General features: G+C 35.8%; 2 protein-coding genes across 7 annotated transcripts in view; both read left to right on the top strand.

Moving 5' to 3' along the window:
* The first annotated feature begins 1,569 nt into the window (after window positions 1-1,569).
* tmem200cb (transmembrane protein 200C, genome duplicate b) lies at window positions 1,570-9,967 on the top strand. The gene is made up of 2 exons (XM_039661136.2): window positions 1,570-1,894; window positions 5,723-9,967. Exon 2 carries the CDS (start codon window positions 5,756-5,758, stop codon window positions 6,809-6,811), a length of 1,056 nt encoding a protein of 351 aa, XP_039517070.2. The 5' UTR covers window positions 1,570-1,894; window positions 5,723-5,755; the 3' UTR covers window positions 6,812-9,967.
* A 1,151-nt stretch (window positions 9,968-11,118) lies between these two features.
* epb41l3b (erythrocyte membrane protein band 4.1 like 3b) overlaps window positions 11,119-13,021 on the top strand; it is a 49,128-nt gene continuing 47,225 nt past the window's right edge. For 2 of the 6 annotated variants that reach the window (XM_089131620.1, XM_089131622.1), the window contains exon 1: window positions 11,119-11,244. Coding sequence is in view for 3 of the 6 variants with exons in the window: in XM_089131626.1 (XP_088987752.1) it covers window positions 11,917-11,991 (75 nt within the window). In the remaining 3 variants the exon portion in view is untranslated. Of the gene's footprint in view, window positions 11,245-11,272; window positions 11,992-13,021 lie in introns of those variants that run through there. The other 4 variants (XM_089131624.1, XM_089131626.1, XM_089131617.1 and 1 more) reach the window with 4 other exon arrangements.

Consider the following 13,021-nt stretch of genomic DNA (forward strand, 5'->3'; position numbering starts at 1 on the left):
ACTTTTCATCTCATAAATATGCCTTAATATGTCATAATTTGGACTTTTCATCTTATAAATATGCCTTAATATGTCACATCTTAGATTTTTCATCTCATATATATGCCTTAATATGTCATAATTTGGACTTTTCATCTCATAAATATACCCTAATATTTCATAATTTGGACTTTTCATCTCATAAATATGCCTTAATATGTCACAATTTAGATTTTCATCATAAATATGCCTTAATATGTCATAATTTGGACTTTTCATCTCATAAATATGCCTTAATATGTCACATCTTAGATTTTTCATCTCATATATGCCTTAATATGTCATTATTTGGACTTTTCATCTCATAAATATGCCTTAATATGTCTTAATTTGGACTTTTAATCTCATAAATATTCCTTAATATGTGTCATAATTTAGATTTTTTATCTCATAAATATGCCTTAATATGTCACAATTTAGATTTTTTATCTCATAAATATACCCTATTATGTCATAATTTGGACTTTTCATCTCATAAATATGCCTTAATATGTCACATCTTAGATTTTTCATCTCATATATATGCCTTAATATGTCATAATTTTGACTTTTCATCTCATAAATATGCCTTAATATGTCACAATTTAGATTTTCATCACATAAATATGCCTTAATATGTCATAATTTGGACTTTTCATCTCATAAATATGCCTTAATATGTCACAATTTAGATTTTTCATCTCATAAATATGCCTTAATATGTCACAATTTAGATTTTTCATCTCATATATATGCCTTAATATGTCATAATTTGGACTTTTCATCTCATAAATATGCCTTAATATGTCATAATTTAGATTTTTCATCTCATATATATGCCTTAATATGTCATTATTTGGACTTTTCATCTCATAAATATGCCTTAATATGTCACAATTTGGATTTTTCATCTCATATATATGCCTTAATATGTCACAATTTAGATTTTTCATCTCATATATATGCCTTAATATGTCATTATTTGGACTTTTCATCTCATAAATATGCCTTAATATGTCACAATTTGGATTTTTCATCTCATAAATATGGCTTTATATGTCATAATTTAGATTTTTCATCTCATAAATATGCCTTAATATGTCATAATTTAGATTTTTCAATAGTAAGTCATAATTTTTACTTTTCATCTCATAAATATGCCTTGATATGTCATAATTTGGATTTTCATCTCATAAATATTCCTTAATATGTGTCATAATTTAGATTTTTCAGTTGTAAGTAAGTCATAATTTGGACTTTTCATCTCATAAATATGCCTCAGTATGTCATAATTTGGACTTTTCTTTTCATAAAAATGCCTTAGTGTCATAAATACGACTTTGTATATCGTAATTTTTGTCATAATTCTGACTTTGTATGTCATAATTTAGAATTTATGTAGCCTATAGTTTTGACTTTTTATATGATAATTATGCCATTAGAAGGTGATTTTTTAGTCTTAGTATTGCATATTTACTTTTTTATATCATAATTTTGACTTTTTCATAACTATAATCTTTTTATAGATTAGCTAAAACGTGTTTGTTGCATGCTTCCACATTTTGAAATATTCTATATCATGTTTCTGAGATGATGAGCATGACATGCAGGTCACGTGTCTGTAATGTAGTGCACTACAGTGTGTAGTGTGCAGTGTGCGAGTCTTCCACTGATCCGAGACCCTTTGATGCTCAGGTCGAGTGTGTGTGGAGCCGATGATGGGTGGAGCCACACAATGAACAGGAGCTTCAGTCAAAGCTTCAGTGTGTGTGTGTGTGTGTGTGTGCTCTCCACATATTCCTGTTTCAGCATCATCAGGATGACAATCATTGCTGAAGATGACGGAGATCCAGAGAGATGGACTAACACAGTGTCGGTGAGAACATTCACACATGCATGTCTTTGACTTCAGTTAAACACTCACTTTCTGTCGGAATAATCGCGTTAAAGGCTTTTGCGTGGAAAACACACGTCAGTTTAACAGCTAACGTCTAAAGTGACTGTCGTTTTAACGCCGACTGTGGTGTTTTATTGACATTTCATTGTGACCTCGACCAGATCTAATCATTTGGGTGCGCGTTTTATTGATATATGTTATTGTTTTGGACATGTTGCTTTTCATTTTGATTTACTCAATCCGAATAACACACACTGTAAGTGAAATATAGTAGTGCAATGAAGGATTTCATATTAACTGTAGCCTACAAAAGATCTACATCTTTATTAAATTAACACAGGTTGGTTTAACAAACTAACAAACAAACAAACAAACGGTAAATGAAGTGTAAATCTCTCAAGGTGACCTTAAAGTTGTGAGTTAACATGTATATTTTTGATGCTTGAATAAATGAACTTATATATATATATATATATATATATATATTAAACGAGTTAAGAGATTATCACTTAATTTGTCTGTGAATTTTTTTTAAATTTTTTTTTAAGAAAACCTGAGCCAAAAATCTAAATTCTGTCATTTTTAGGAGATGAAGAGCAAGGTTGTGTAAAGTATATCTGTAGAATGTGTTGAAGTGTGTGAGCTGAACTGAGGATTGTTTGGTTTGTTTGGCGCTGGCATTAAAGCCGTATGGAGTCGAGTGTGTGGGAGTGTGTGTGTGTATTGTTGTTGTGCCCCCCTATAAACACAGCAAAGAGCTCAACCAGAGGAGACGGATCCGCTGCCAGTCACAGGCTTTACCAGCAGTAGGCTATATCTATCCAACCGTTTCTTTATTTGAAGACAAGCGTTGCGTTTGTTTTCCTCAAGTCCAGGATTAGGTGTAAAATGCACAGATATCTAATGTAAGTGTCATCTGGAATGCGAGTTTGTTGCATTCACCTGCAGAGAGTTTGGGATTCATGTGGTGCTTGTCCATGTAAAACACTGTGTTGCTGTGTGTGCAGGATAAGATAGATGTCCTGTGTGGTTGCTATGGTTTTCGGAGTGCTTTTAGGCACATTGTAAGGGGGTTAATAATAGGCTTTTCTAAATGTGGCCTCTGTATATGGTTGCTGGGACGTTCTAGGTGGTTGCCAGGGTGTTGCTATGTGGTTACTAAAGTGTTTGAGTGTTACTGAGATGTTCTGGGTGGTTGCCAGGGTGTTGCTATGTGGTTACTAAAGTGTTTGAGTATTACTGATATGTTCTGGGTGGTTGCCAGGGTGTTGCTATGTGGTTACTAAAGTGTTTGAGTGTTACTGATATGTTCTGGGTGGTTGCCAGGGTGTTGCTATGTGGTTACTAAAGTGTTTGAGTGTTACTGATATGTTCTGGGTGGTTGCCAGGGTGTTGCTATGTGGTTGCTAAAGTGTTTGAATGTTACTGAGATATTCTGGGTGGTTGCCAGGGTGTTGCTATGTGGTTGCTAAAGTGTTTGAGTGTTACTGAGATGTTCTGGGTGGTTGCCAGGGTGTTGCTATGTGGTTGCTAAAGTATTTGAGTGTTACTGAGATGTTCTGGGTGGTTGCCAGGGCGTTGCTATGTGGTTACTAAAGTGTTTGAGTGTTACTGAGATGTTCTGGGTGGTTGCCAGGGTGTTGCTATGTGGTTACTAAAGTGTTTGAGTGTTACTGAGATGTTCTGGGTGGTTGCCAGGGTGTTGATATGTGGTTGCTAAAGTGTTTGAGTGATGGTGTTGAAAGTGTTTGTTTGACTTCAATGGTGTTGCTATGCAGTTGCTAGCAACTATTGCTTCTGTATATGGTTTGTGGAATGTTCTGGATGATTTCCAGGTCGTTGCTAAAGTGTTTGACTGTTGCTTGGATGTTCCGGGTGTTTGCAATTGTTGCTATCTTGTCATAAACAGTGTAGTTACTGAGTGTTTCTATTGTAGACACTGAGTGTATATTTACTTTATTCTAGAGCTGCTGTAAAATCTATATTGTTAAAAGCGCTTTATAAAAGGTGACTTGACTATATGGATGCTGGGATTGTTATGGTGGTTGCTATGGGATTCCTAAGGTATTTTGAGTATTTCTTCTGCATATGCTTTCTGGTATGTTCTGGGTGATTACCAGGGCGTTGCTTAAGTGTTTGAGTGTTGCTGCATGGTTGCTGGGATGCTCTGATTGATGGTTACCAGGGCGTTTCAGTTGCTAAGGTTTTCTGAGTGTGTTACTTGTCTATTTGGTTTCTTGAATTTCCTTGGTGGTTGCTAGGGCGTTAAAATGTGATTCCTATGTATTTTTGAGTGTTTCTTTCTACTGGATATGGTTGCTGGGATTATCTATGCGGTTACCAGGGTGTTGCTATGTGGTGGTTTAGTGTTGATGTATGTTTGCTGGGATACCAGGGCGTGGCTATGCAGTTGCTAAAGTCAAGTGTTTTGAGTTTTGCTACTGTATTTAGTTGCTGGGATGCTCTAGGTGGTTGCCATGGCGTTGCTATGCAGTTGCTTGAGACTTTTTTTCCTGTCTCACATTAAAAGAGTCATTTAACAACATGAATTTAGCATTTTTATAATGTAGCCTTATTTATTGTAACCGATTTGGTTTAATGTCCCTCAGTGCTCGTCACTGTGCTTCAGTTAAACTGTCAGTGTGTAGACGTTGAAAGCGTCTGTGAAGTGTCACGACCCCCTCGGCCCTCATTGACGTTCTCTGAAGGGGGTCTGACTCACGTCTGTCACTCGCAGACTCTGACATTTCCACCGGCCGTGTGTCAGGACGGTTTTGCTGAAGACTTTTCACGGCATGAATTATTCATACAAACATCACTGTACGCCGCCACACATAATTCTGAGGGATTAGGCAAATTGGAAACCAACTGGAAAAGGTGAATTATACATTAATCAGTGCAGTTAAGCAAAGTCATCTGCTGCTTCTGGAATTGATTATCTGATTGGAACGTATAATCGGGTTCGTGAAGGAGCGCATGTGAAATCTGTGAATTTACAGGAGATGTTTAATTAAACGGGATGTATTTATGCTATCAGCCGGGACATTGGAGAGAAACGGATGAAATCTGAAGAGATCAGGCTGTTCAATCTGTAACTGTTTGTCATACGTACATCTGTGCATCCGTCATTGATGATCATTAACTGGAATCTTGACAAACAGAAGTGAATAACTGCATGTGATAATAAAAAATCATGAGAAATAATAAAATATCATAATTAAAAAACTATCATCGCACTCTTTTAAAGTAACAACGCTTCAAATAAAGATATCGTTAGATATATAAAGAAGTATCATTACATCACTGCACCAGTAGGTGGCGACAAGTGACTCTGTTAACATGTATTTGTCATTGAATCGTTCATTCAAAAGATTTGTTCAAAAACGCGAAACAAGTGAAGTCATTGAATCATTCACTCAACCTGATTTAATTCATTCAGATTAATAAAACATTTTAAATAGACATTTTGTTTGAACCTCTAGTAAATGACATGTTATTTTGTTTAGCTATCTGTTCAAAATTCAGAATCATGTGCTTGAAAAAACAAACCAAAAAAAAACCGTGATTCTCAATTTATCCAGAATCTACTTAAAACTAGAACAGATATCTGTCAACGGGGTCAAAAAATAATAATTTTTTTTTTTCAAAACTATATATACCAGAAAAATTGGCTAGGTCTGTCTTCAAAATAGTGGATTACTCCGTCAATTTTGTCTTTCATCTCTTCTTTTTCGTCAAGTTATGTTTTAATCTGATGATGTAATGTTTGATCTTAACTTCCTGTTCTTCTTTTCCTCCCGCCCACAGGATGATTGACAGGCCCGTGATCCAATAGGCACGATGATCGCCACTGGCGGGCTGCTGAGAATATCGCGGAATCGCCAGGAATCGCCGCGATCCAAGAACCGCGCGGAGAACAAGAAGAAGAGGAAAGCCAAGAAGAAACGAAAGAACGACGTTGTTGTGGTGAAAGGAAAATTGAAGCTGTGCTCCGCATCAGGGCTGGTGGCGGCGCTGGGCGTTCTCATCTTACTGGTCGGGATCACCATGGCCGTACTGGGATACTGGCCCAGGGAAAACACGGATACGCCGATATGGCGAGCCACACAGGGGAATCTAACAAGCAATAACATGCTGGTGGTGTCGAGCGACGGAAACTCTTCGCTCGGCTTCTTCAAAACGCTCTTTTTGAGTTACTTATACTCGGATAATCTCAAAGTGTTCGGGCCTTTAGTGATGGGCATCGGGATCTTCCTCTTCATCTGCGCCAACGCCGTTCTGCACGAGGATCGTGACAAGAAAACTAAAATCATAAATCTGAGAGATATTTACTCCACAGTCATAGACAGTCACGGTTTGCGCGGCAAAGACCGCGTCCCGTTCATCAGCCACATGAGGAGCGCCGACGGCCGTCCGGCGGGAAAACCGCGAAGCTGTAAGCGCAAGTCGTCCGTTTATAGCATATCCCAAAGGTCTGAGGAAACGCACTGGGAGACGCGCTCGATCGTCACGTCGTCTGTTAACGCGTTCACTTTACCGGTTATTAAACTCAACAATCGCGATATCATGCAGGAGCTGGACGTCTCGCGCCGCAAGAGCTGCTCCGCCGCGGTGGAAACCCGAGCGCAGGTTTCCAGGACACACGTGTCGCTTTCCCAGGATTCGAAGCTCAACGTGGGGAAGCGGGTCACGGGTTCGCATCTGTCCCTGAGCGCGCTGTCGGATCCGGGCGGAGGCTATCGGGACGAGCGCTCGCGGAGGTTTAGCTGTCCCAGGCTGGAGCGCGCGGGGAGTAAGGGCTACAGCAAACTGGGAGATTCCTTCGCAAGCGCTGGCGGAACGGAGGATACACACACACACACACACACACACATACACTTCCTCGATGATGGTTGACTCAAACTGAAAACAAAACACCTTTAACCCCTTAACTGTCACCGTCCCGGTACCGGGACGCCTAACTTTACTTCACTATATTTCTATTAAATCCTAATCTAATTATGACAAATTATATATTTTTGGAAAGGTCTAAGACTTCTAATTAAATATTCGACCCCTGTTTTGTGTTAAAAATTATGTAGGAAGAGTAATTAATGAATTTATGACAAGAGTGCACCTAAAAAAATCTGCATCATAACAGGAGGTCTGACCTTTGTCACAAAAAGTCGATGCACCCACTTTTAATCATTGAAACTTCTGTTTTTATGCTAAAAGTTCATAATAAAACATATAATCTAGTATTTTTCAATAAAAAATAAAAAGTTTAGTATAACATTATCCTCTAAAAATTATAATATATGTATATATTATCCTCTAAAATATAATAATATTTTTTATCGCCTTTTTTATTATATCACATATTTTAGTAGTTATCATAAATTAGGTATCATTTGAAAGCTTATAAACTCAGAATTCATCCTGTGAAAACCATTTTATAATTGAACGTTGCATTACCATAGAAACGGTACTTATTTTTTGAGGCTCCTCCCCTTTTGGGCATCCTTATATTTCATAATTTATGATCAAAACCTTTATTAATCTTGACAAAACACATATTGTCAGAAAGGTCTGAGTCTCAAGGTTCCAAATTTTGTGACAAAATTGATATTTGGACAGAAATGTATTAATTTGTTAAGGCAGAATGTACACAACTAAATTCAATGGAATTCAATGGCACCCGGTGGCTATTTTTGGTACTACGCCTAAACAAAATCTCATGGGAACTTCAATTTTTGTGATATCAACTTCAAATTTGGAACATAACTTGGTTAGATTTATGGCTTTGATTTTATAGTAATTTTAGAGTAAAAATATTTTGTAAAATATATATTTTATATAAAATAAAAATATATAGTACAGTATATTTGATTTACTGTAAATTAAAACTTCCATAACTTGTTCATACTTTCATTTTTTGAAGTGTTTTCATTTCAGCAATAATCTGCTGAGTGTTTTCTTTAAAACAAGACCAAACTTGGGTATATATTCCAAAGCATTCTTGAATTACAACCATTTAAGTGTGAATAGAGCATTTAACCCCCATTCTCAAAAAGGGGGGGTGACAGTTAAGGGGTTAAATGTCTGAATGTCACTGCTTGTGCTCATTTTCACTTTTTATCACATTCAGACAATTGTAAGAAATTTACTACACAAAACGACATGTTTTTATGACTTGTTTTCCGGTGTAAATATCTAAAGATACATTGACTGGAGAAGAAGCAAAATTATGAGAAAATGTGTTTTATTTTTCTAACTCCATTGGCAGATATTTGTTCTTGTTTTAAGCACAAACTCACTTCATTATCATCACTGTAATTTTGTTTCTCCCGTAAGTGTATCTCGATTTAAGAATGTTTAGTTTGTGCTGGAAAATAAGTGATATTTTGTATCCAATGACATTCAGACATTTTGTACACTAACGTTCAGAAGTTTGCCATTTGAAATTAATACTTTTCTTTAGGATGCGTTAAATTTTCTTTAGTATGCGTTTATTTCATATAAATGCTGTTCTTTTGAATGGTCTATTCATCAAATAATCCTAAAAAATAAAATGATTCAGTTTCCACAAAAATATGAACTTTTCTCAACCCTGATAATAATCATAAATGTTTCTTGATCATCAGAACCTCATATTCGAGTGATTTGTGAAGGATCATGTGACACTGAAGACTGGAGTAATGATGCTGAAAATCACAGGAATAAATTACACTTTACTGTATATTCACATAGAAAACAGATGATTTACATCACAATAATATTTCACAATTTTTACTGTATTTTTGATCAAATAAATGCAGGCTTGGTGAGCAGAAGACACTCATTCGAAAACATTAAAAAAATAATAAAATCAAAAATCATCGTATGATAATCTCCATCGTTTATATGTTTCTAAATGAATTCACTATCAATTCTATGTCGGGTCTAGATTTAGTATTTCTGGCCTTTTTAGATTTAGTTAAAACTGTCATCCAAACCCTTCATAATAAGGCAAAGATTAATTTTGACAGACACGATCTTGTTTTTTTTGACTCATGCGGAACAAAAAGCATCATCACATATAACAACTAATTTGACATGATCTCATATTTGTTTAATGTGATACTGTATGAAATAAGCATAAGATCATGTCTATACCTGCAGATGAGTCATTTACAGGAGGCGGAGACGCTTTCGGTTATCAAGTAGTTTATTATTAAACAAAAAAGTTATGCAGTTTTTTAGTTGTATTCACTGTAGCATCAATATGTTAACATTATTCACCATCAACGTACTTTCTTAGCTAACTTTATTTGTATTTAAATGTTTAGGAAACATTCCATGTCGTCATAGTTAAAACGGAAACGTTACTTTCGAATGTTCGCGGAATGTATTTGTAACATTTAAAATTCAAACATTGCTACTGGTTTCAGAACGTTCCGAGAACATTCAAAAGTAACGTTTCCGTAAACAATGATGTCATGGAATGTTTCCTAAACGTATAACCAAGAAAAAACGAAAAAAAAAAACTGGACGCTTTGAACGTTCAGAGAACATTTAGAAAAAAAGTTTTCATAATTTAATGGGAACATATATTTGTTAGCTGGGATCTTTCTTTCTTTTAAAATGTAATCCCAGTGTTTTTACTGTATATTGTGTGTCAATAATATTGTGTTTTGGGTCATTAACATGATTATGATGTAGAAACGCGTGCCTTAGTTTAGACAAACTGTTGCAGGGTGTTTTGTGTGTAGCTGTAGTAGTGTATTAGACCTCACAGCTCAATTTTATATGTTTATTATAAAATTACATTCACCTTTGGCATAATCACAGCCACTAGATCCTGAGAGAGAAATTACAATATTGTGTCCACGTAGGACAGCAGTGTTCGTGTTTCAGGTGATATAAACACACACAGCTCATATTATGCAACTTTGCACATGCATGTTGTTTTTGTATCTTCACTCATTTCTAGAGAGCAGATATTGTATATACACGAGGGCAATAACTGGTTTAGAGAGTTTGTTGAAAGCTGTTCAATAGTTTTAGCTGCTATGAAAATAAAGTTCTTTGAGTAATTCTGTCCTGCATTGATTTTCTCTCTCCATGTGTTATAAATGTGTTTATTCTGACATCTAGTGGAGAATTGAGGCAGTGTTGGAAATCTTAATAAAAAAAAAGCTTAATAAAAGCTGTTGTTAGTTCCTTCCTGTGCAGTAACTAATGTTAAAGTCCCCCTGTGGTGTAAATCCAGCTTTTAATGTTGTTTATGTGTATATGTGGTGTTTTTAATACGCTTTAACACACACCATGTGTAAGTTCATAAGTGGACAGCATTCGCTGGTGCTTCTGACGTCACAAACAACCCTGTAACCAATCAGATCAACGGGTGATCGACAACCAGTGGATCTCTGAGTGAGTTAGTGAGTGGAGGCGGGGCTCATTTGCATATTCAGAACCACGCATACTAAATAAGGCGAGGGTGTCGATTTACATTCAAGATAATTTAAGGCATAAAGACATTTTTTTCAAGGAAAAAAAAGCTTAAATGTCATTTTGGAGTGTAAATGGATAAAATTATTAATTACAGGAGGACTTTTTCCCTATACGAAACGAGAAGCTAATATTTAAATAAAACAGCACTTTCTAAGGGATATAGGTGTTATATGCCACCAATATACATAAACTCATAAACTGAGTTACTTACAGCTTGTTTTTTTCTTTTCTAGTCTAATGGCTTTAATTTATTAACTTTGATAGTCACTTTTACTGATATTCTTCAGGTCACATGATCAGATGTGAAGAACGAAAAGGTTGTCTCTTTATCTGAGATCGTCTCTTTATCAACAATTGCTCATCCATATTACTAGAGAATATAATAAACATTAACATCCATCACGTGCCTGTGATTATTGAAACTTGTGGATTTTTTATTAGACTAGGCTATTTAAATAGCTTCAAACTCTAAAATGAAAAACTTCTGAGTCACACACACACACACAAACACACATATAGCCTATATATGCTTAAAATATACGAAGTTAATCAAACAAACCCATAAGTTTCTCTTTTAGTTGCTGAGGAGTCACACTTCTAGGATAAGACGCCAGGAAGGAGGGGATTATGTTAGGGCGTGGCTAAGACGACAGCGAGCCAATCATAGACACATGGGCGTGGTCTGTCCGCCCCAGACTCCGCCCAGGGAAACTTGTGAACGTGAGTTTGATTGAAAGTGGAAGATCTTCAGGTGACAGGTGGACCAGTCTTTCTGCTCGGATCTCCTGCCAGTGTGTGTTTTGGAGCTGGAACAGGATCAAATGTCGTTTATTCGCTAAAGGATCAACTGCTGTCAGGTGATGCTTATTTTACTGTTAAAGTGTTTATGTCGAAGCGCGATAACTTCCAATGTTTTTAAGTACATGTTATCGTGTTCCTTCAGGTGAGATAAGATTAGTTAGACATATGCATAAATATTTAGGTACACGAAACCGTGATAAATGTGTCAGTGCTGCTGCTTTGAATTTGTTCGGTCAAAGTGACACTGGAAACTCAGTAGTTGATCCAGCAAAGTTGCATTTTTGCTGTTCGACTACTGTAAATATTGATTGTTTTATATCTTCAGGTGTTTTAGACATGATTTAGCACATAATATTGACTGGTGGGCGATCACTGGTTAATTTGACAATTTAACAAGCTAGTTTAATGACAAACTTGCATGGTAAATGTATATGAAAATTGCACATACAACGTCAACATGGTAATTGATATATATTGACGAGGGTCATTGGTCATGTGGTGTGACAAATTAATTGTAATAGTTTATTATTTCTTTAATTTTTCATGTCTCAATTTATATGAGCTCATAAAAGCAATGTGCATAATAAGTCAACAAAATCAATCATGTCACACTTTCAAAAGTCTGTCATATCAACCAACCATAAATCCACTAGTTTAAAAGTCATATGTCATGCAAATATCTGATATTTCATTTGTTTGAGATCTCAATCATTCAATATGGATGTTGAATGTGTTTTCTTCCCTGTTTTCCCGGGATTACGGGCTCTCTGTGCCGTGGATCTGCATCTGGATTCTGTCTTTCGGTGAGTCACTCTCCAAGAGAAACACACTTTTACCATCCTTTGGTCAGTGGACATCTTTGACATTTGGGGGTTTTCCAAAAAAACCTCTTTTGATGTATTTCTAGAACAGGAAACCCCTGTAAATCCTCTAAATCATACTCCCAGAAGCGTTTCAGATTCATTATAACAGCTATGTGACATGGGTTTAAACGACCTATAATAATATATCAGTCTTTTTATTTAATAATAAGTATTTTTTACCAGTTAAGAGCATGTTGACCTTTGGGCCATGATTATGTTGTCAAAGCTAATATAATTAAAATAAAGCAATATTCTCAAAGTCTCAGGTCTTGTTTTGCACAAATATCTAAACATTCATAAATCAAGAATCATTTACAGGTGAAAAAAATAAAAATAAATGTATATATATTAAACTTGAAACAAGAACAAATATCTGCAAATGGGGTCAGAAAAATAAACAAGCATTGTTTTCTAAGCTCATAGGCATCTTTTCTTTATAATTAAAATAAATAACGTTTCTTCTCCAGTAAATGTCTCTTGATATGAGAATGTTTATATATTTGTCTTGAAGCACTTCTAGTTTGAGTTAAGTGTATTTCTCTGACTCCAATGGCAGATATTTGTTTTGTTTTAAGTTCAAACTCGCTTCATTTTGATACTTTTTTTTACTTAATATGTCCAGTCATTTTGCTTCTCTGTCTTGTTTTATACTGGGAAGAACATCATTTATTGGTCTATAAATCTTCGAATATCAGTAATGTCATCAGCCAGACTCTTTTGTCTTACATTGAGGATCACGTGCGCTGTATGATTGACAGCGATCTTGACCGGGTGTTTGAGTCATTTCTGCAGAGTAAGTTAAGAACGCTATGGAAAGAGGAAATGATTGTTGCTTTGCTTGTTTTCATTTCCTCCGGCTGGTTTTTGCTGATGTCCATTGGATTTTTGGTTATTGTAGGGAAAGGCATGATGGAGAAATCTATAAGAAGACATTCCAGACCTTCTCCAATACTGTAGAGTTGCTTCACGG

The sequence above is a fragment of the Pimephales promelas genome, chromosome 5 (genome assembly GCF_988280905.1).
Source record: "Pimephales promelas chromosome 5, fPimPro1.hap1.1, whole genome shotgun sequence".
NCBI classification, from domain to species: Eukaryota; Metazoa; Chordata; class Actinopteri; order Cypriniformes; family Leuciscidae; genus Pimephales; species Pimephales promelas.

What these genes read in the sequence shown, in the direction of transcription:
- tmem200cb (XM_039661136.2), top strand. Translation starts at nt 5,756, where the DNA reads ATGATCGCCACTGGCGGGCTGCTGAGAATATCGCGGAATCGCCAGGAA.